This window comes from Pseudonaja textilis, chromosome 15 (assembly GCF_049901715.1).
Source record: "Pseudonaja textilis isolate UNSWEBS1 chromosome 15, rPseTex1.2, whole genome shotgun sequence".
NCBI lineage: Eukaryota > Metazoa > Chordata > Lepidosauria > Squamata > Elapidae > Pseudonaja > Pseudonaja textilis.
In genome coordinates this window covers 7,016,561-7,037,302 of record NC_142004.1, presented here as the reverse complement: position 1 = coordinate 7,037,302, position 20,742 = coordinate 7,016,561, and the positions used below count along the sequence as shown (strand labels likewise).

The 20,742-nt window shown below is 43.4% G+C and overlaps 1 protein-coding gene across 2 annotated transcripts in view; it reads left to right on the top strand.

Annotated features, from left to right (window-relative positions):
• GNB1L (G protein subunit beta 1 like) overlaps nucleotides 1-20,742 on the top strand; it is a 195,262-nt gene that overhangs the window by 3,324 nt on the left and 171,196 nt on the right. For both annotated transcript variants that reach the window (XR_015739632.1, XM_026716224.2), the window contains exons 2-6: nucleotides 10,798-10,937; nucleotides 12,549-12,677; nucleotides 13,914-14,076; nucleotides 17,691-17,789; nucleotides 18,561-18,776. Coding sequence is in view for 1 of the 2 variants with exons in the window: in XM_026716224.2 (XP_026572009.1) it covers nucleotides 10,819-10,937; nucleotides 12,549-12,677; nucleotides 13,914-14,076; nucleotides 17,691-17,789; nucleotides 18,561-18,776 (726 nt within the window). In the remaining variant the exon portion in view is untranslated. The remainder of the gene's footprint in view (nucleotides 1-10,797; nucleotides 10,938-12,548; nucleotides 12,678-13,913; nucleotides 14,077-17,690; nucleotides 17,790-18,560; nucleotides 18,777-20,742) is intronic.

Here is a 20,742-nt window from a genome sequence, read left to right as displayed (position 1 = left end):
ATGTTTGGTTCTTGCACCAGATGTTTGGTCTGTTCTGTTCTTGGGCCAGATGTTTGGTCTGGTCTGGTTCTTGGCAATTGACTCATATTTATGACGGTTGCAGTATTCCAGGGTCACATGATCCCCTTTTGCAAACTTCTGACAAGCAAAGTCCATGGGGAAGCCAGGTTCACATAACAACCATGTGGGTAAGTTAACAGCTGCAGGATTCATTGAGCAACTGTGGCAAGAAAGGATGTAAAATGAGGCGCTTAATTGTCTCACTTAGCGACAGAAATGTTGGGCTAAATTTTAAGCCAAGGCGTACCTGTAGTTCCATTTTACATTTGTATCTAGTTGTCCTGGTGTGATTAATCTCCCCAAATGAAATGGACAGATACGATAACATCGGATCATTGATAAGGTTGGTGGACTACTTCAGATTTTGATAAAAGAGAATATCTGTGGCTCAGGGTTGACATGAGGGGTCCTTGGTGCTCTCTGAGCTTGGTCGTTTTCTTGCAGTTTCATGACCCAACTAAGTAACATCATCAGTGCTAGAAGGGAGTGGGATTTGTGGAGAGGAGGAGGAGGAGGAGGACTATGGGGTCTTTGATGCTCTCTGAGCTTGGTTGTTTTCTTGCAGATATTTTATGACCTAACACCGTCATTGCTGGAAGGGACTGGGGTTTGCTTTCTGCAAACAAGCTACTTATATATAAGCAGAGAGCAAACTCCACTCCCTTCTAACATTGATGATGTTACCTAGTTGGGTCATGAAATGTCTGCAAGAAAACAACCCCACAGTCATCGTCTCTGTTGTTGTCTCCTCCTCCTCCTCCTCCTCCTCCTCCTCCTCCTCCTCCTCCTCCTCCTCCTCCTCCTCCTCCTCTCCCTTATAGTCCTGATGATGTTATCTAGTTGGGTCATGGAATGCCTGCAAGAAAACAACCAAGCAGAGAGAGCGCCAACAGCTCCTCATTTGAAATTGCAATTATACTTTGATTGAATTGGTATTTCCCAGGAACAATCATAATATTTCATCCTTTCCAATATTAAGAACAGAGCAAAGAAAATAATCATTCTTTGATAAATGAAATAATGCAACACGCTACCGTGGCATGACAAATGTTTGATCATGCATCAGTTTTGATCATGAGTATTATCATTTTTGACGCCAGTGATATCCTGCAGCCAACAGATGGCACTCGAGATGGCAGATTCTACTCTTAGACCCAGTTTGTTCCTCCTGTTGTTCTAGTCATGGTTGTTTGAAACCAGAACTGCTCCGAACAGCTTGCCCTCGGAAGTTGTGGGAGCGCCATCACTTGAGGCTTTCAAGAAGAGATTGGACTGCCATTGGTCAGACATGGTGTAGGGTCTCCCGCTTGGGGGGGGGGGGGTTGGACTAGATGACCTACAAGGTCTCTTCCAACTCTGATTATCTGTTAAATCTGTTCAACTGTTGTAAATTGAGGGCTACCTGTATTTGATGGTGGATGCAAATATAGCTTGATCCAAAGGACCTCCGTACTTTCCGTTTGATTTCCAACCACAAAGTCTTTGACTATTTTAGAGCAAATTTTGATGTTTTAACTGTTGTAAGTCTTGATACCGGCAAACATTGTTCTTGCACAAAACACTTTGTGGGGTTGTTTTGTGTGTTTTCTTCGCCGGCATACAATACCAAGGATAATTTTTTTTTTTTTTTGCGGTTTGCTTCTCCTGTTGCACAACCATAGACATGGAGGTGAATCTATCTCTGGAATTCCCGTGCTCGGATCTTGTACCTTTTGAAGCCGATGCTACAATTAACGTGCCTGGATCTTTTCAAAGGCGGATACAGAGAGCGGATTCAATGAAATTGAAGGTCGCCTCTGCCCGGGAAGCGTTGAAAGATACCCAGCCATGATACTCTTTTTCTGATTTAATAATGCCAAGGAGAAGCTGGCCCTCCGTAATAATTAGGACTAATTACGGAAGAGGTGTTGACAGACGGGCTAAGAAGAAACAAACTGCCTTTATCCCGTAGCTTAGAGTCAGATTACCGAGACTGGCTGTTATCTGTTTCTCAGAAAGTAGAGATTTCAATCATTTTGTTGAGCCTTCAGAAGCCAAGAGAGTCCCTGACAATATTCAAGGATTTTGGGGACGGAGCTATGAAATAAGTCTTTGATTCAAAAAAAAAAATTAAAAAATATGATGCCGTTAACCCCCCTTTTTCTCGTCGATTGTCCTAACGTTTGGTGTGCGCATGGTTTTTTGTTTTTTGTTTAAGTTTGAATTACAAATGGAGAATCTGATTTGGGATTTTTGGGGAAGTAGCTCCTGTCTTCCCTGGTGACAATAGACATTCTTGTCTTCTTCTCAGCCGGTAGTGTGTGTGTGTGTGTGTGTGTGCGCACGCGCGTTGAGAACTGTGTGTATCTTTCGTCGCATGGGAGAATGACCTGGCTGCTGGCCATTCAGGGCAGATGGAGAACTTGTGGGTTAGAAGAATGCTTGCATTGCACAGAAACGCAAACCACAATTAATTCATTTAGGGGTGTGTGTGTGTGTGTAGGGGGGAAATTAGGATTCCAAGCATTCATTCTAGCGAGGGGTCCTTGGTGCTCTCTGAGCGTGCTTGTTTTCTTGACGTTTCATTACCCAACTAGGGAACATCATCAGTACAGTGATGATGTTGCCTAGTTTGGGTAATGGAACCTCTGCAAGAAAACAAGCACGCTCAGAGAGCCCCAAGGACCCCAGCTACAAATATTCCCCTTTATTGATTCATTTTAGCATCCAGTGTATTGTCTGTTACATCAACTTGCTGATGGAAGGACAGGTTTTTTTTCCCCTCCTTCAGGCCATCACTCTGCCAAACGCTTAATTCTCACGGTGCTGTCTAACGTCTGTGTGTATTTACCATGTAGTAGGGCTGTAATATTTTTATTATTATTATTTATCCTTTTTCTTATCTTTCTTACTCTCCTCCTATTGGTATTATTATAATGATGATTTTCCAAAGCACCTGAAGGCAGGTGCTTTTCAAGAAGAGATTGGACAGTTGTTTGTTTGAAATGGTATAGTTGTTTCCTGCTTGAGCAGGGGTTGGACTAGAAGACCTCCAAGGTCCCTTCCAACTCTTTTACTCTTATCATTATTCTGTTCCTTTGCATGTACACTGAAAGCTTCTGCCTCGGAGACAAATTTCTTCTGTGTGTGATCACACTAGGGCAAATAAAACATTCGATCCAATTCAATCTTCCTTTCTCTCTCTCTCCTTTTTTTAATGTTTTATTAGACTTTTATTTTTAAGTAAATATCAGTATCAATACATGAACAGCGTACTCCCTGGGTATAATTCATTGTGATACAAGCATCAATGATAATAATCATAATCATAATGGTTATTTTAATCAAACATATAATCCTAATATTAATAATATACATGGTTATTTTTTAGAGTAGTTATTCAATAATTCAATGTTCTATTTTAATGCCAGTGATATTATAAGCATACATGGTAGTACCATCTTTCAACCTCTGATCTTTTCCATCAAATTAGTTCTATGCTGGTCTCTGACCATAATAAAAAGTTGAGATGGGTTGGATTGGGTTGAGTTGATTGGGTTGGGTTGGTATAAGAGCCATGGTGGCACCACGGTGCCAGCTGCCAGCAGTTTGTTAGATCAGTTCTCACCAACTCAAGGTTGACTCAGCCTTGCATCCTTCCCAAGTTGGTAAAATGAGGAGTCAGATTGTTGCGGCCAATAGACTGGCTCTGTAAACTGCTTAGCGAGGGCTGTAAAAGCACTGTGAAGCGGTATATAAGTCTAAGTGCTATTGCTTTTGAATTGAGCTGTGTTGGGTTGAGTTGGTTGTGTTGAGTTGGGTAGGGTTGGATTGAGTTGGGTAGGATTTGAGTTGGGTTGAGTTGAGTTCATCTAGTTGGCTCTTGCTTATTTGCAACTTTTTAATGACATATTTGCCTGGAGTGTGATCATTTTAATGCAAAATATGTTCTCATTTGAAGTTTTGAAATGCTTTTTTAAGGCATGCTTCAGTTTAAAGTGGTGTGGAATGTCTGTCGTGTATCATGTTCGATCGCCCTGGGGAGAGGAAAGGAACAGACGAATAAATAAATGAAGTGTTGAAATTTGGTGAGTTGAGTTGTTGTGCAACTGAACTGCAATCAGCTTACCGTTTTTCTCGTGGGATGCCAGAAAAATTCTATAAACCTAGACCAAGGCTACATTAATTAAAGAGTAATTAGAAAGGAATAAATCGAGTAATCGGAGGGGGGGAGGAAGTTTGTCATGAGAAAAATATTTGTCTAAGATTAATTAAGTTTCGGTGGAAAAGTAGCTTCAAATTGCTGAAAATTATGGAGCCCTTAATTGCAGCTCAACCCTAATTAATTTCATGTATTGTAACAACTTGATGCATAACAACTCCTATCATTTCCCCCTTGTTGGTGCAAAGAGAGCCAAGGAGAGAATCAACCTCTTCTCTCAAATGAGTTTATTTCAGGAAACGTCTGCTAAAATGGCTGGAAGGTGTTTAATTAAATCTTTGCTGTCTAAAGATACTAGCTAGATCTTACTGTTGGATATACAAGGCTTCTTCCTAATATATTTTCACTCTTAATTAAGGAGGCTGGGCTTCCTGTTTTCTGGCTGACGGAAGATTGATGAATGGGATTTTTTTTTTTAAAAAAAAATAACTTTTTCAGTATTTCTGGTAGATTGATGTGTTTCTCAAGTATACAGACTCAGGAAACTACAGAAAAATCAGCCTAACATCAATACCTGGGAAGATATGGAAATAATAATAACAACAACAACAACAATAATAATAATAATAATAATAATAGGAGGAGGGGGAGAAGTTGTTGAGCTACCAACCAGCCCCAAAGCCTGTGAATCTCACTAAAGATTAACTAAGAATAAGAATAATATAAGAGGAGGAGGAGGAGAAGTTGTTGAGCTATCAACCAGCCCCAAAGGCTGTGAATCTCACTAAAGATTTAATAATAATAATAATAATAATAATAATAATAATAATAATAATAATAATAATAATAATAGTAACAACAACAACAAAGTATCAGGACTTACAAATTGAAGTTGAGCGACTTTGGAAAAAGAAATTGTGTCTTATCCCAATTGTCATTGGAGCCCTTGAAGCAATACCTAAAGGGCTGCCTCACTATTTGGAAATCCTGAAATTATCAGACTTGAATACCCTGATTCTACAAAAAAAAAAACCATCCTACTTGGAACAGCTTCTATCCTCTGATGCTACCTGAATAGCTCCTAGATCCTTGGTTAGGACTCGAGCTGCTGAGTTATCAACCAGCCCCAAAGGCTGTGAATTTCACTAAAGATTAAATAACAACAGCAGCAGCAGCAGCAGCAGCAGCAATAATAATAATAATAATAATAATAATAATAATAATAATAATAATAATAATAATAATAATAATAATAATAATAAACAGGTCTGTGAACTTCTAGAAACAAAGTTTTCTTGCAGGGGTTTCATTACCCTAACTAGGGAACATCATCAGTGCCGCCGGTAGTAAGGAGTGCTGTTTGCTGTCAGTTTATATTCTGATGATTTGCCTGTCTGTTTGGGTGGGTATCAACTCGTAAAGCCTTCCAATGCCTGTTTTAGAGGCTATACGTTGTGAAATTAAAGAATTTTCATCATGTCTGTCATGCCGAACCAGTCTTATTTCTTTGACAAGAGTCCTTCTCTCCTTTTAACAACTGCATAATCCCTTGCGGGGTGGAGCCCAGGCGAACTGAACGGAGCTGAGTGCTTACTGACCGGATGCCCTTCCTGTTGCCAATGCGGAGGTTTTTTTTTCCGGCAGATCTATTCTCGTTGTGCCCAGAAAGAGAAATATCTGCCTCTGCCCAGGATCGAACTTACACAACCCTCCCGATCGTGAAGCCAAGAGCGCTACCTCTAGTCCACCACACACCACCCATTCTTTGACAGAGCGGCTGCATGAAATCGTTCGGCTATTTCAACGGCCAGAGATAATGCGGCCATCTCTGTTTTTCTAAGTCTGATCCTGCCGCTCTTCAAATATTCCATTAAGTTCAAGATGATGCGCATTCTTGGGGAACCGGAGAGACAAGAGAAAGGCAAAAACAGCTCCTGGTGTTGGTTTTAAGACATCTTCGGTTTCATGCGTGCGTTTTATCGGAGGAATTTAATCGTACAATAGGACAGCTGTCCATCCTTCCTTCGCTGTTTTTGCAGCCTCGAGCCGGTGGCGAAGCTTGCAAAGGAACGTCTCTTTGGCACCAGCTGTTTTTTTCATGCCTCATTTTTTAACGTTTAGTGTGTTCCGAAGTGAAAAAAAGGCGAATGTGGGATTTTTTTTTTTTTCTCCCTTCGCCTCGATTCTTCCTTCACCACTTTTTCTTTTTCCTGAGTATGTTTTTCACAGCCTTCGAATGTATTTTCTTATCCCTGGGCTGGGGGAGGTTCACGCAGCTGAAAACTAAAGGCAACTGTGCCTGATGGCTGGAAGAAGGGGGGCTCCCCCTCCGAAAAAAACCTCTTATTTTTGACACCTTGAGAATATTAGAATGATGAATGTTTATGTTACTCCATGGGTTGTTTGTATTGATTAATAGCTTCTTCTTCTTCTTCTTTTTTTTCCCAGTGACTCGACTATATAAATGGGCAATGAGATCCATATGCTTTCGCTCGGTGTCCTAAAAATAATTACCATCACTCTTAGTTTTGCCCGCTTTTTTTTTTTTTTTTTTGCTGAATACGAGTTTTCGGGTGGAAAATAGTTATAGCCTATGACGGCCAGATGGAAGCGTTTGGAAATGAGCCCTCGAGTCGCTGGCTCGGATTCCAGGTTTCTCTGTGGAAGTTAACATTCGACACAGCAGAATTTTACTTATAGAGGGCATTGTGATCTCCAATGAAAATACTCTTGACTTTGGGGTTGTGCCAGCGATGGGGCAGGGGGGGGTTAGCGAGGAAGAAGCGGTTAATAAAAGTCACTTAAAAGTGTCGCTAAAGTTTGGGCGTCTTTCCGTTTAAAGAATGGGTGAGGAACATGGTTATGGTTCCAGAGCTTTCTCAGGTAGAGGCGTAGTTTGGATTCACCTCTCTATCCCAGGCTATGTGGTGTGGGGGTTTGTGTGTCTGTGCTGTGTGTGTCTGTGTGGGGGTCCTTGGTGCTCTTTGAGCTTCATTGGGTGGGTGGGTGGGTGGGTGGGTTGGTAATGCACTGATATTGTTACCTAGCTGGGTCGTGAAATGTCTGCAAGGAAACAAGCTCAGAGAGACCAAGGATTCCAGTCCTCCTCCTCCTCCTCCTCCTCCTCCTCCTCTCTGCAAACCCCATTCCCTTCTATCACTGATCTTGTTACCTAGTTGGGTCATGAAACATCTGCAGGGAAACAACCAAGCTCAGAGAGCAGCAAAGACTCACAATCTACTTCCTCCTCCTCCTCTTCCTCCTCTCTACAACCCCCACTCCTAGCACTGATGACGTTACCTAGTTGGGTCCTGAATTGTCTGCAGGAAAACCACCAAGTTCAGACAGCCCTAAAGAGCTCACAGTTCAATCCTTTAAAAAAAGCGACTTAGGACCGTTTTTCACACCATCATTGCAGCATCCCGTGGTCGTGTGATCAAAATTCGGCCTCTTGGCTACTGACTCATATTTACAATGGTTCCAATGTCCCAGGGGTCATGTGATTTCCCTCCTGCGACCATCTGGCCAACAAAGTCAATGCAGAAGCCAGATTCGCTTTACAAACCCGGGTTACTAACTTAAGAACTGCAGTGATTCACTTAATAACGGCGGCAAGAAAAGTCGTAACATGGGGCAAAACTCACACGCTACTCTTTGTTTCGCTGAACAACGGTCATTTCAGGCTCAGTTGTGGTCATAAACCAAGGACTTGCCTGTATTTGAGCAGTAGCACATCTGAGCGGATTGAATTAATTTTTTAGATCCGTAATGACAGAAACGCACCTGCTTGGGTTTTGTGGGTTGGCTAGGAAAGGTTTATTCCTGCTCCCTCTGCCTTTTGATGGGGTTTAAAGTGGATAGGGAAAAAAATTAATGTATTTTTAGTCTGAGCTTCGGCCGCTGAGCTTATCAAGGGAAGCGGGGCGGGGGAGAGAAATTGCACGCTACTTTAACCAGCAATTTTGTTTTTCTTTCAAACGGTGAGATTGAAACGCAAGTGACAGGAGTGGGAACAGGAATTCAACAGGCTGTTGAATTCTACCGGAATTTTTTTCCTGTGGGAATCGGGGGAATGTTTTGTAAAAACTCCGGGTGGTAGGGTTATTGTTGTTGCTTTGTTGTTGTGATTTCGCAAGGTGACCTATCCGACGTCTGCATTTTTGGAAAGGATAGGATGAATTAGAAAACAAAAGTTTTGGGGACCGCGTGTTGCTAAAAAAATGAGCGTTGGAATTCAGAACATGTCAGGAGAAGAAGAATTTTAAAAAGCTGCCCTTACTTGGAGACATCCAGCATCCTTCTATTTTCCCTGGGATCGACTAACTTGCCAGAAGAAAAACTGCTGGTGACCTTCTACCGCTGCACCATAGAGAGTTTCTTAACTTATTGCACCTCTGTATGGTTTGCCAATTGCACGGGGGCAGATAGGACAGCGCTCCAGAGGGTTAAGGTCATTGCCCAGAGGATCACAGGTTGCCCTCTGGTACACCACAGGGTTGCGTGTTGAGTCTCTTACTCTATACTCTTTATATGTGCATGACTGCATTCCCACTCACGCTAGTAATACTATTGCTAAATTTGCAGATGATACATCAGTGGTGGGACTCATCTCTCGGGGCGGGGAATGAGTCTGCCCATCGAGATGAGGTGGACCGGTTGCTTTCGTAGTGTGGAGACAATAACTTGGTCCTCAACACTAATAAGACCAAGAAGCTGATAGTGGACTATAGAAGGAACAGATCAGACATCCAGCCCTTGGTTATCAATGGAGACTGAGTGGAGCAAGTGGCCAGTTTTAAGTTTCTGGGTGTTACCCTAAAAGAGGACCTGACTTGGGGTGCTCACATTGCAGCCCTGGTCAAAAGGACCCAGCAGAGATTATTCTACCTCATATATTCTCAGAAAACAACAACTGAATGAAAAACTGCTGGGGACCTTCTACCGCTGCACCATAAGAGAGCATTTTAACATACTGCACCTCTGTAGGGTTTGCCAATTGCACAGGGGCAGATAGGAAAGCACTCCAGAGCAGGGGTCCTCAGGGACCACCAAACTCATAATTTTAAATCCCAGGGACCACTAACTGGTTCTGTGGGCGTGGCCTAGTTTGTAGGTGTGGCTTTGTGGTCATGTGACTGGCTGGGCATGACTTGTATATAAAAATTATAAATATTTATATAAATATTGAATTTTTTATTTAAAAAGAGCAACTTTTACCCCAAATCAGGCAAAGCAGGCAGGCAGATTGAGTTGCTCACAGAATCATTCAGTGATCTATCTATCTGCCATCGGCTAGCTCAGTCTCTCAAATTTGCTTGCCGTGAGTCTGCACTGAATAATAGAACCTTCAGTCCTAAGGGAAGCAGAGCCGAAGATCTAAAGACTAGCTAGAAAGCAAGAAATCCAACCATTTCCTGCTTGCTAGCTAATCTAAATCTCCTGGCACAGCAGAACAGCTGATAGTCGGAAAAAGGACAAATAGCAATTTAGCAGGCAAGTTTGCCAGGTAAGGAGTGAGGGGCTAGTTTGCTGTATTTTTTTTTCCACAAAGGCAATAAAAGGAAGGATCATTAATTGTAGATCTCGCTAACTTATTTTGTGATGGAAGCTCCTACTTCTCTCTAACTCTCCAAGTGTCTTTAAACAATGTAGATCTAATGCATTCTGGTGGCCAACCAGGACTAAAATTGACCTCTGGAATCTGGCAAGTTTGTCGATACCAAAATCCAGCCCTCAGTTACTCTGTTATCATTATCATAACTATCTTAATTGCACTTCTCTATTGCACTATTTCCAAAGTCTCAGCCTCTTTGGAAACAGGGCAGAGAAGAGCAAGTAAGATGATTTAACCAGACAAGATTTGATAGACGGTGGTAACTCCCTCTTTTCCTGCGCCAAGTTTGCACCTTAGATAAGACCTTTGTAAAAACACGCACTTGGCACATCTTGTTCCGTGCCAGCTAAAGATTCCTCCCCAAATTCACACACCGCAAGTCTTATCCTTCCATCAGCAAAACTTCAGTCAATCACTTGGGGAAGGAAGAACAAGAGTGATTAAAATTTTCCTGATCCTTCCAGATTGCCTTTAGGGTGACTCTGGTGTGTGTTTATTCTGCTTAGCCGGGAAAATATATACATTTTCCAGAATTGCTCATCGGCTTCCAGGATAATTTCCTGTGGCATGTTTCTGAATTAAGACAGGGCACCCTAGGAAGAGATGCATGCCAGCACTTGGAAGGTCTTGAGAAGTTTGGCCATTGTCTTGGTGGAGCTTCTTGTGAATTTTGTGACGCCTGGTGAATTTTGTACCCAAGAACCAGCCGTGCTGAAGATCCCGAGGAATTGAAAGTCACCCAAAACAAATCAATCTTGAAGATTATTCATCAGCATTGACAGCTGACATTCGGAAAGTTAACAACCCCAAGGGTGACATCAAAGAACGTTGGAGGAAGAGTTGCGTTCACGCCTTGCATGCAAACAATAAACCAGCATGTAAAATTTGTTTCTTAATGAAGATCTGGATGAAGTCGAGAGATGCAATCTGTTAAAATTAAAACAGCTTGTGTTTCCATCTTTCCTTTCTTTTTTTTTTTCAGGAACTTCTAATTGGCTGTGTCATGATGGCTGCATCTATGCCAGATCCTGTCTATGTTTTACGAGGAGCAAACAGTGGCATTAATACACTGTGTTTTCAGTGTTCGAACCCAGATCCAGATTTTCCCATCCTTTACTCAGGGTGAGTAAAGAAAGAGCATGCAATTGACTAGCACTGATGACATTGCCTAGTTAGGGTAATGAAATGCCTGTGAGCACCAAGGACCCCTCATACAACTGGCTGCAAATACAAATACAAAAGAAGGGGGCGCTATGGCTCAGTGGTTAAAGACCACTGGGCTTGTCGGCTGGAGAGCCGGCAGGGTTCGAGACCCAAGCTCTATGCAACGGAGTGAGTTCCCTTTCCCTGCTCCAGCTCCTGTTCACCTAGCAGTTCGAAAGCATGCCGATTGCAACTAGATAAATAGGTACCACTGTGATGGGAAGATTACAGCCCTTTGCGTGCCTTTGGCCAATAGCTGTGATGACTCAAAGGGGCGTGGCAAAAAGGCAACACAGTCAAATAAGCAAGAAGAGTCCCTTTAATTATCTCCAACTTTGCCCTCAATGTCCAGGTTACCTTCCGCTGGAGAAAAAACTCCCAAGAACAGTCTTTAAGTGGAGAAAATTCAGTCCGAAAAGTACAAATAAACTAGCTAAAAATCCACACAAACCAAGCTGAAGTAATTAACTTGACAGGGCAGGAGAAGGAATTGCAGATTTGAAAGCACAGCCAAACACACACGGTTGGGAAGATGCCAGGAACCCAGATGAGCCTCGATGATATCAGATAATTCACGATTTGCTCCCAACAACTTGCTTTGTGTAGTTTCCCTTTTTAAACACTGTGTTCCAAGCTGAAGCTAATGAAGGGGATCAGGGCCCTTTCCTCCTCCGTAAGCCACGCAACTCATGTTGCTCCCTTCTCCATTCCTCCCCGCGTGTCCTAGAGTGAAGAGAGGGTAGGTCTGGGTCTTCCTCTGAATTCCCTCTCCCTTGTTCTACCTCTCCCCTGCTCTGCCCAGCCAGACTTTGCCCTTTCCCAGTTTCTTCCACAGCCAACGGAGCCACACTCCCACTCCCTGTCAGCTACCCGGCCTCCCCCTCCAAGTCAGATTCCAACAGGGGCATGACAATAGCCATTTGGCCACATGACCACGAAAATTGTCTTCGGACAATGCTGACTCCCTCTGCCAAGAAACGGAGCTGAGCACTGTGCCATGGAGTCAGACATGACTGGAAGCGGGAAAAGTTCTACTTTTACAAATACAACGGTGTGATATTTATTCTTCCGTGTTATTTATAAGTTATCCCATCTAAGTGATTTAAAATCTAAAACACACACACACAAGGAAACGGCAAAGGAACTAGAGGGGATGTTTCATTTAAATAAGAGATGTAATTATCTCCTCTTTTTAGCTTCTCTTTTCTTTACAATTGGGTGCAAGATCTAACAATTATTAAGGCAAAATTTCCTGACAGTGGGAACAATCCACCCATGGAACAGAAGTTGCTTTTGGAAGTGGTGGACGCTTCATCCCTGGAGGCTTTCAAGAAGAGACTGGACTGCCATCTGTCAGAAATGGCGTAGGGTCCCCTGCTTGGGTGGGGGGGTTGGACTAGATGACCTACAAGGTCCCTTCCAACTCTGTTCATCGGAATCTTTTGCATTAAAAGCCGAGTCCGAATGTCAAAAATCGTGGTTTATTCTTTTTCTCTTATTTTTTTTTTTTTTGGTTTTATTTTAAAACAGATCTTCTAACGGGCTGATCCATATCTGGAATCTGAAGACGCGGCGAGTCTGTGGTAGCCTGAATGGCCATGGTGGAAATTCAGTGTACTGTGTGAAAACAATATCCAATAGAAAAAATGGACTCCTTAGGTGAGCCTCCATTTTAGCAAGGCGTAACTCAAGTTTTGGTAACCTAGATGTCAAGTAATCCTCAACTTATGAACCCCCAAATTTCTGTGGCTAAGTGAGACAGTTGTTGAGTTGAGTTTTGCCCCATTTTATGACCGTTCTGGCGGCGGTCTTTTAGTGAATCTCTGCAGTTGTTAGGGCGGAAACACATTGGGCTGCCCCATTGACTTCCTTTATTAGAAGATTGCAACAGGGATCACATGACCCCAAGACACTGCGACCGTCGTAAATATGAAACAGTTGTCAAGCATCTGAATATAAACCACTTGACCACGGAAAGGCTGCAACAGTTATAAGTGTGAAAAATGGTCATAAGTCACTTTTTTCCAGTGCCGTTGTGAACAGTCACTTAATGAACTGTTGTACCTGTAGTCTGGGGTCACCTGTTGAGTTGGACATTTAAGGCAGAGTTGTGTTCAAGGAAGGGTTGACTAGGAACATGGAGTTTCATTAAGGAAACTGCCACGAACCTGAATGTTGTAGCCCACCAGCAGAGCTGGCAGCAGACTCGGACAGTGAGGAGGTTGGGGAGGGACATGGGCCAGTCCTGGAGTCTGGGGAAGACTCGGACGAGGGCTCTGTGTCGGAGGCAGAGATGGGGCCAAGGCTGCCTGACAGTTATCAGCTGCTTTCGGAGTCAGACATCAAGTGAGGCAGAAGAACAGCTGGAGCCTGCTCCTGATGTGCGCATGCATAGAACTGCCAGAAGAAGGGAACAGTTAAGGAACAAGGGTCGACTCGGGAGTAAAGGGACAGGTGGATGGTGAATGGCCCCTCCCATAGGGAATAAATAGTAGTGAAAGGGGATGGTGTGTGCAGGAGACAAGTAGTTCGTTTAATTAGTGTGAAGATTTGTTCGTGACTCTCAGAGACTCCTTGCCAAGTATTTCCTGTACAGCGCCGCGCTTGGAAGCTATCGGCCTGGCAACTCTCCAAGCCTGATAAGTTCCTGTGCTTGTAATGCACCCTTGAAAGACTGTTTGCCCGGACTTTGCTAGATGTAAATCACAGGAATTCACATTATAGCCTAATAAAAAGGGGTTTTGTGGGAAGTCTTGTGAAGCCTAGATCAGAACACCGAATGACCCCGGAGACATAAGCTAAATAACTACAGTAAATAAACTCATGGAGAAGGGAGTGAACATTCTCCCCCAGTGGATTCTCCACGTGACCAGTAACCATTTTGATTGTCAAAAGTCAGGGCCGTGACCAGAACATCCACCTGTGGGACTTATCCGAAGGAAGGAACGTCATCACAGAAAGCCTTTCCACGGAGAACGTCGGGTTCTGCAAATGTTCCCTCTCTGAGGTGACGGAGAAACGGTCCCTCCTAGCCACCCCGTGGAAAGGGTTGGAAGAGGTAAGTCATTCCTCTAAGGCGTATCTTCTCTGCCTTGCCTGGTGGCGGCCAAGGACTCTCCCAGATGTTCCTCTGAGCTCGGCCTATGGCACGGAGTCATGGGACTGGTGTGGAAGGAATCTGGGAAGGTGACTCTGGTGTCATAAATGGGACAGGGAGAAATATTGCTGGATCGATGAACTTAACGGAAGAGGGGACGTCAGAAGAATTAAGGATAAATTTTCAGGCAGCAACATGGAACAGAAGCTTGGTTGTTTATTTACTTACTTATTTAGTCAAAAGCATGCATACAATAGAAATAAGGATTGTATTCGCTTTTTTGGCTGCCGCCGTACAATGGCTGGCTTATGACTCAGTGATAAACTAATAAAAAATTTGGAACGCAGAGAAACTCCATAAAACTGGGAAACCTCCTTAAACCCCAAGCCAAAGCACTTTGAGGCTTATGATTAACACGAAGACTTAATATGTATTTACACTTGGCCATTCTCCAAAATAGATTTTTTTTTTCTCCTCTTGGAGCAGGTTCTGTCTATGAATAATAAGATCTAAACAGGCATTTATTTGTTCCTGATTGCCCTAAAACAGTCAGAAACACGCATTTCTCTTGCCAATTTGCCAGAAACCTGTTTAAAACGCCTTAGAAATTTGCAAAAAAAAGAACACATTTTCTTGGGGTGACCTGTAGCCACAGAAGAACCTTATTAACCCCAGGCAAAAGTTTAAAAAAAAAAAACTTATTTTTCCCTGGGGAAACCTTCTTCTTCTGGTTTTAAATTACATGCTAAGTAGGATATTATTTTTCCAACGCCCGACAGCAACATGGGTGAAAGTTCTGTCAATCTAGTCAAAGTTGCTCATGCCACAACTTGTCCAATCTTGGAACAAGCAATCCCGTTGTGTCAGACTGGGACTGGGACCATGTTTGAATCCAATCCCAGTGAAGACTTTAGACCTTAGACTGTCTCCTACTGACCTCAGCCCTTTCCTAAGAGGTCTGCAGGGGTGTGTGTATAAGTGGACCAATCGTGCCTACCGTCCCTGTCCTATTGTTTCTTTTTTTATTCGTATCCGTCTCGTGTATTCATAACCATGCTTATGAACCATTCAGGGTTGAGAATTACCGCTCTTGAAAGGAAAGGAAAGAAGGAAAGGAGAGGAGAGGAGATGGGAGGGGAAGGGGAAAGGAAAGGGAGGAGAGGGGAAGGAAAGGAAAGGAAAGGAAAGGAAAGGAAAGGAAAGGAAAGGAAAGGAAAGGAAAGGAAAGGAAAGGAAAGGAAAGGAAAGGAAAGGAAAGAAGGAAAGGAGAGGAGAGGAGATGGGAGGGGAAGGGGGAAAGGAAAGGGAGGAGAGGGAAGGAAAGGAAAGGAAAGGAAAGGAAAGGAAAGGAAAGGAAAGAAGGAAAGGAGAGGAGAGGAGATGGGAGGGGAAGGGGGAAAGGAAAGGGAGGAGAGGGAAGGGAAGGAAGGAAGGAGAAAGGAGAGGGAAGGGAAAGAAAAGAGGGAAGGGAGGGAAGGGAAGAGGAGAGGGAAGGAAGGAAGGAGAAAGGAGAGGGAAGGGAAAGGAAAGGGAGGAGAGGGAAGGGAAGGGAAAGAAAAGAGGGAAGGAAGGGAAGAGAGAAGAGAGGGAAGGGAAGGGAAGGAAGAAGGGAAAGGAAAGGAAGAAAGGAAAAGAGGAAGGGAAGATAGGAAGGAAAGGAAAGAAGGAAAGGAAAGGAAGAGAGAGAAAGAGACAGATCTAAACGGATAATAAAAACAAATAAGCTGGTTTCTTCCCATATTCTTCTTTTCAAAAAAAATAAAAAGGACAGTAGGATCAGGCGGTGCATTTCACGGTGGGTGCGTCTCATCCAAAGGCCTCCAGCACCGTCGAATTTCTGCACATGCCCAGATTCAGCCGGCTCTCTTGGTGGTACCCGAAGCGGAACCAAGCAAGATCTATTTGATTCTCTCCCAAGATCCATTCAGGTCTTTTCCCTGCTTCGGCTCAGCTGTCCTTTCCCCGTTGAAAAATGTGTCAGCCGTAAATTATAGGTGTGGGGCGTCCTCTTCCTCCCCCCACTCCACTCCACGGACACACACACACACACACTCTGCAGGAATTGAAATACAATCCACAAACTATTCCGACTGGCGTTTGTATTCCTGAAACAGTTTGGTCTCGGGTTTTTTTTTTTTGTTCTCCCAGGGGGAGAGCAGGAGGGGGCTTCGGCGCAGAGGCGCAGGGTTAGTTTTGAAGGTTAATTTTTAAGTGGTGTGTTGAATGCAACACGCTGGGCTGGCAAGGCCACCCTCTAGCTACTCCATGTGCAGCCCCCAAAGTTGCATTTCAACGAGCAAGTGCATTTTTTTTATTTTGGGGGGTAGAAGTGCACGAAGCTGGGAAGGAGGCCGAGGAAAGGGGGAAAAAAACACCAGGAGGTAGGAAAATATTGAAAGACTATTGCAATTGGAATTAAATTTATTGAACCCTTCACCCTGTGGAGCTCCTCGACTGCATGCAGTCTGAGCTGGGTTCTTTTCTCGCTGACGTTTCATTACCAAACTAGGTAACATCATCAGTGCTGGAAAGAAGTGGGGTTTGCAGAGAGGAGGAGGAGGAGGAGGGAAGACTGTGGTATTTTGAGGGGAAAAGAAATAGAATAGAATTAGAATTAAAAATAGAATAGAATAGAATGGAATCACAGAATAGAACAGAATAGTGAATAGAATAGTGAATAGAATAGAGTAGAGTAGAATAGAATAGAATAGAATAGAATAGAATGGAATCACAGAATAGAACAGAATAGTGAATAGAATAGTGAATAGAGTAGAGTAGAGTAGTGTAGAGTAGAATAGAATAGAATAGAATAGAACAGAATAGAGTTAGAATAGAATAGAATCACAGAATAGAATAGAACAGAACAGAACAGAACAGAATAGAATAGAATAGAATTTACCCACCAATTTACAGTGCTTCCCAGCCCTCTAAACTACATTAAATTTTTATTTAGCATTTTAGTGTCTGGATCCAGCTTGGAAAGGAGTTTAAAGCAGGCTTCAAACTCACTGATATGGAAACTGCTTGATAGCAATAGCAATGGTACTTAGACTTATATACCGCTTCACCAGCCCTCTCTAAGCGGTTTACAGAGTCAGCTTCCCGCCCCCAACAATCTGGGTCCTCATTTTACCCACATCGGAAGGATGGAAGGCTGAGCCGACCTTGAACCTGGTGAGATTCAAACTGCCAAATTGCAGAATAGAATAGAATAGAATAGGAATAGAAAGAAGGGACCTTGGAGGTCTTCTAGTCCAACCCCGTGTTCAAGCAGACAAAGGTCCGGTCTCTTTTTAAAAACCTCTCGTGATGGAGCACACGCTAGAAGGAGGGAAGGCCGAGTCAACCTCGAGCCCGGCGAGATTCGAACTGCCAAATTGCCAGGGCAGCCGGCAGTCAGCAGAAGTAGCCTGCAGTACTGCACCTCTAATCCCTGTGCCACCGTGGCTCGTATATTATATATAATGGGGGCCGTTTGCCCCAGCCTCTTGCAAATCGCTCGGAAAGTTTTCGCTTGCGTTTTGGTTCCTTGGTGTCTGGCTGGTGGCCAATTCGACGTGTTTCTTTAATATCAGGTTCATGTTCTCGAGATGCCATCCAAGACATCAATCTGTACCTTGAAGCCGGAGACGGATGCTAAACTGGGGATGCCCATGTCTCTGAGGATGTGGCAGGTAAGCCAATGGGAGCTAATTAGGAAACCACTTTGCCCGCAACACGGTCCGAGAGGCGGACACTCATGAATCATCTTTTCCTTACTTTTTGGGGAGGAAAATAGGGGGTGGTGGTGAAATTCTGCCTCTGCCAACCAGCATCCATCAGTATTCATGTGGCTAGCGTCCTGGCACTGTGATAGAGAGTTGAGGGCTGTTTGGAAACTGAAGCAGTATTTGCTGTGTGAGCAAGAAGGAGACAGCAAGGAGCCTGGACGTGGCTTAGCTCAACTGTTCTGTACTAAAGCTGCTTGATGCTGTAAAACTGAAATTGAAACTCCTCTCCTCTGCTTGTGTTTTGCATTTGGAACAGATTTCTTTTCAGGTGGGGAGGGGGAGTAGAACTCCTTAGCATCAGAGCGTTAATAATAATAATAATAATATGGGAAATACTAATGCTTTGATGGTCATTTGTTAAAATCCTTTCTTAGTGAGCACCTAGAAGCCAAGAGGAACCTACGTGCCAAATTTCAAGTTTGTAGGCTTTACGGCTCTGGAGATTTTGTGATGATGTGTGAGTGGTTTTTCGCTCTTATGTATATATATATAGAGAGAGATTAATAAAAATTTAATTAAAAAAAGGAAGGGTTGACTAGGAGGATGGAGTTGAAGGGTGAAAAACGGTCCCAAGTCAAACTTTGTTCAGTGCCTTGGACACTAAACGAACTGTTGTAAGTCGAGGACTAACCAGGATCGGCCTTCCTTCCATGTTTGCTGTCTTTGCTCTCTCAGCCCAACACTGGCTCGCATCCTCTCCTTTTGGCCGGCTATGAGGACGGATCAGTGGTTCTATGGAATCTGTCCCTGAGACAAATGCTGAGTCGGCTCACCTGTCATCAGGAGCCGGTCATGAGCCTTGACTTCGACGCGGAGAAGGCCAAGGGAGCGTCCGGTTCCTCGGAGAAGCAGCTTTGCGTCTGGAGCCACAAGGGGCAGGAGAAACTGGAGGTCGGTCTCTCTCTTCGCCCACCCTAAACCACGTCTTCAGTTTTGCACTAACAGCCTGGTAGGCTTTGAAAAAAAATATTTAGGCACCTCTGGAGGGCCTGCTCCGCAGAGTTGGAGATGGGAACCATCCTCCATGTTGCATCAGAGGGGTGTGTGTGTGCGCGTGTGTGCGTGTGTGTGTGTAAACCTTTCCATCTTGGTGATCCAGATGTCTGAGGTTAGATTTCGGCATGGGTCAGAAGTGAGTGAGGAAATTTTATTGGGAATATCTAAAAAAATAATACGAGTGGAGAAGATTGATTGGAGGGAATTTAACACTTAGTTTAAGCTTCTCTCTCTCTCTCTCTCTCTCTCTCTCTCTCTCTCTGCTCCCCCCTTTCTCTTTTTGTCTTTCAAATTTTTAATTTTTCTTCAAAAAAGTTAAAATGCAAAACTTAAAAAAAAAGTGTTTTTACAGAAACAGACCAAGCCCCTCTCTTCCCCCACACTCACCCCAAAAACAAGATATTAAAGTCCAGCGTGTGACTTTTTAACGTGATGCCTTTGGTTTTTTTTACTCTTCTGGATGTTATTCATACTGCTGTAGACATTGTGGTTCTTCCAAGCCTTTTGATCTATTTTCCAAAGCAACTTAGAGGGCAGGACAAGAAACAATGGATGGAAACTAATCGAGGAGAGAAGCAACTTGGAATTAAGGAGAAACTCCCTAACAGTGAGGACAATTAACCAGTGGAACAGTTTGCCACCAGAAGTTGTGGGTGCTTCATCACTGGAAGTTTTCAAGAAGAGACTGGACATCTATTTGTCTGAAATGGTATAGGATCTCCTCCTTGAACAGGTGGCTGGGCTAGAAGACCTCCAAAGTCCCTTCCAGCTCATTCTATTCTATTCTATTCTATTCTATTCTATTCTATTCTATTCTACTCTACTCTACTCTACCCTACCCTACCCTACCCTACCCTACCCTACCCTACCCTACCCTACCACTCTACTCTACTCTACTCTACTCTACTCTACTCTACTCTTCCATTCCATTCCATTCCATTCCACCATTCCCTTTAGAGACCATTACAATGGCTGCTTGACAACTGATTCACATTTGTGATGGTTGCGGACTTCCGACAAGCAAAGTCGATGGGGAAGCCAGATTCACTTAATGGCTGTGTAAATTATTTAACAGTTGCAGTTATTCACTTCACAATTAGCCAGAAAGGGCATCATCAAACTCACTTAAGGAATGCCTCACCTAGCAACATAAATTTTGGGCTCCATTGTGGTCATAAGTCAAAGACTACCTGTTTATGATTTCCATGTTTGTCTTTCAAAGGAAAGGGCCGATCTTTGAACTGTGTACAGTTTATGGCTGCTACATTCCTGGCTCGGGAGCCAGCCGGAGATTGAAACGGAAGAAAATCTACGCTCTCTGAGCAAGCGTGATGCTCCTCCAGGGAGGGCTATGCAGCTTTGAAAATAATTTAGGAAAAGATGTCAGAAAACTCATCCGACTCTAGCAAGAACTCTGGAGAAGAGGGGGAAAAAAAATATATTTTGAATTGTCATATCTAAGCAAGGGCCATAAATAGAAAAGAGAATTGGGAACTGGGGTGATAGAAGGGAAGTTAGAAGTTATGGTTTTTACGATCATTTTGACTTCTGGGTCTGCTCCCAGCTCTAAAAAAAAAAAATTTTCTCCAAGCGGAAACGGCGTTTGTGTTTCGTGTCCCATCCAATTGAAAATTCAGGATCTGCTCATTTCAACAAGGTCTGTATGTCATCACGCTTCCTAATAATAAATTTGGGGTCACGTGCCAGCCAAATTGTAGCCAAAACAGGCTCCTGAGAAAAACCAGGAGTTATTCTACTTGCAGCCATGTCTAGCTTTGCCAAAATATGAAAGAAATGAAAATTTGAGTGCCAGAAGGGTAAATCTATCCCAATTTCCACAGTAGCCAATTAGGATGGATTA